Source organism: Nicotiana attenuata, unplaced genomic scaffold (assembly GCF_001879085.1).
Source record: "Nicotiana attenuata strain UT unplaced genomic scaffold, NIATTr2, whole genome shotgun sequence".
NCBI classification, from domain to species: domain Eukaryota; kingdom Viridiplantae; phylum Streptophyta; class Magnoliopsida; order Solanales; family Solanaceae; genus Nicotiana; species Nicotiana attenuata.
This window is the reverse complement of record NW_017701904.1, coordinates 1-1,810: the sequence shown is the minus strand read 5'-3', so window position 1 is coordinate 1,810 and position 1,810 is coordinate 1. Positions and strand designations below refer to the sequence as shown.

Sequence of the window (1,810 nt, the reverse complement as noted above, 5' to 3'; positions counted from 1 at the left end):
TCTTAGGTACACATTGAACGGGGCTTACCCATTTGCTATCTGAGATTGGAAATACAATACCTGCGTCAAGCCACTTAATCACTTCTTTTCTTACCACTTCTTTCATGATTAGATTGAGTCGGCGTTGTTGCTCTACACTGGGCTCGTGTCCGTCCTCCATGAGGATTTTATGCATGCAAAAAGCTGGACTAATGCCTTTGATGTCAGACATTGTCCACCCAAGTGCTCGCTTGTGCTCACGTAGCACCCTCAACAGCTTCTCTTCCTGCAATTTAGACAATTCAGAAGAAACAATAACAGGTAAGGTTTTAGAGTCACCCAAATAAGCATACTGAAGGTGAGGGGGCGATGGTTTAAGCTCCAATTTTGGAGCCTCCTCAATTGACGGTTTGGGGGGTGGCCCATCTGGCCTATTCAAGGGCTCAAAAGGGTGTATCCCCTGCATGTAAGCACAAGATGTATCCAGGATGTGCATCATCTCCTCAACCTCCTCATCGTTTCCCATGCTATTGAACAACATAAGTGCTTTCTCTAGAGAGTCGTCTAGATATACACTCGTGTCAAGAATTTGCTCATCAACCTCAACAACGGATATCATTGAGAGCTCCTCATAGTGGCGGGGGAGTTGGATTGCTTTGTACACATTAAAGACTGCTTCCTCATCATCTACCCTCAAAATCATTTTTCCTTCTCTCACTTTAATAATTGCATCACCAGTAGCCAAGAGAGGTCTCCCCAATATGATTGGGACCAGTTCGTCAGCCTCATAATCCAGGATAATGAAGTCAGCTGGGAAGATAAATTTTCCAATTTGCAGCAACACATCTTCAATCACACCCTCGGGGTGTGCTATAGATCTATCAGCCAGCTGCAACATCACAGTAGTTGGCCTTGGAGCTCCCATGCCCAATTGCTTGAACAAAGAAAAGGGCATCAGATTTATACTCGCCCCCAAATCGCAAAGAGCATGACCCACATCAATATTACTAATGCGCACGGGAATGGTGAAACTGCCAGGATCCTTAAGCTTTTGAGGAAGCTTGTTCGGGACCCTTGAGGTGCACTCCTCAGTAAGTGCCACTGTCTCAAATTCAGTCAATCTTCTCTTGTCCACTATATCCTTTATGTACTTAGCATACTTTGGAATTTCACGCAGTACATCAACAAGTGGAATATTTAATTGAACCTGGCTCAACATGGAGAGAAATTTGCTGAACATGCGATCATCATTCTTTTTCTGCAATCTCTGGGGGAAAGGTGGTGGTGGCCTTGTAGCCTCCACTGGCTCTGGAATTGCATCAGTATTCTTTGATTCATGAGTTTCCTTAGGTATCAACTCCCCCTCGGGTGTGGCCTTGTCTTTTCTTTTCTTTGGCACTTCCTCTAGCTCTCTCCCGTTTCTGAGTGTAACTGCATTCACTTGAGGATTCTTTTCCGTATCACTGGGGAGAGCGCCTGCAGGTCTGGTGTTCTGATTCGTTGCCAACTGCCCCATCTGCCTTTCAAGATTTCTGAAATCAGTTCTGAGCTGCTGATTGTCAAGCAACAACTTCTTTAGCAAATCATTTGTACTCTCTTCCATTTGTTGGGGTGGCTTCTGAGGTGGATTGAAATTCCCTTGGGGTCTATAATGATTCTGATTCTGCTGATTTCCACCCCATGAGAAATTGGGATGATTCTTCCAATTTGGATTGTAAGAATTCCCGTATTGTGCATGCTGATTCGGTGGACCTCTGTTCTGCTGCCCCACATAGTATATGGATTCAGGATTCGTAGGGCACATGTCGCTCATATGATTGTCACCACATAA

The 1,810-nt window shown here is 44.8% G+C and overlaps 1 protein-coding gene across 1 annotated transcript; it reads right to left on the bottom strand.

The window, feature by feature from the left end:
• Positions 1-332: 332 nt before the first annotated feature.
• Positions 333-1,582, bottom strand: LOC109222778 (the record flags this gene model as incomplete). Its single annotated transcript, XM_019387093.1, has 3 exons — positions 1,283-1,582; positions 977-1,186; positions 333-868 (listed from the first exon to the last, which is right to left on the bottom strand). Coding segments are annotated over exons 1-3 (1,046 nt in total), but the record flags the coding sequence as incomplete, so codon positions are not given.
• Between the last annotated feature and the right edge of the window lie 228 nt (positions 1,583-1,810).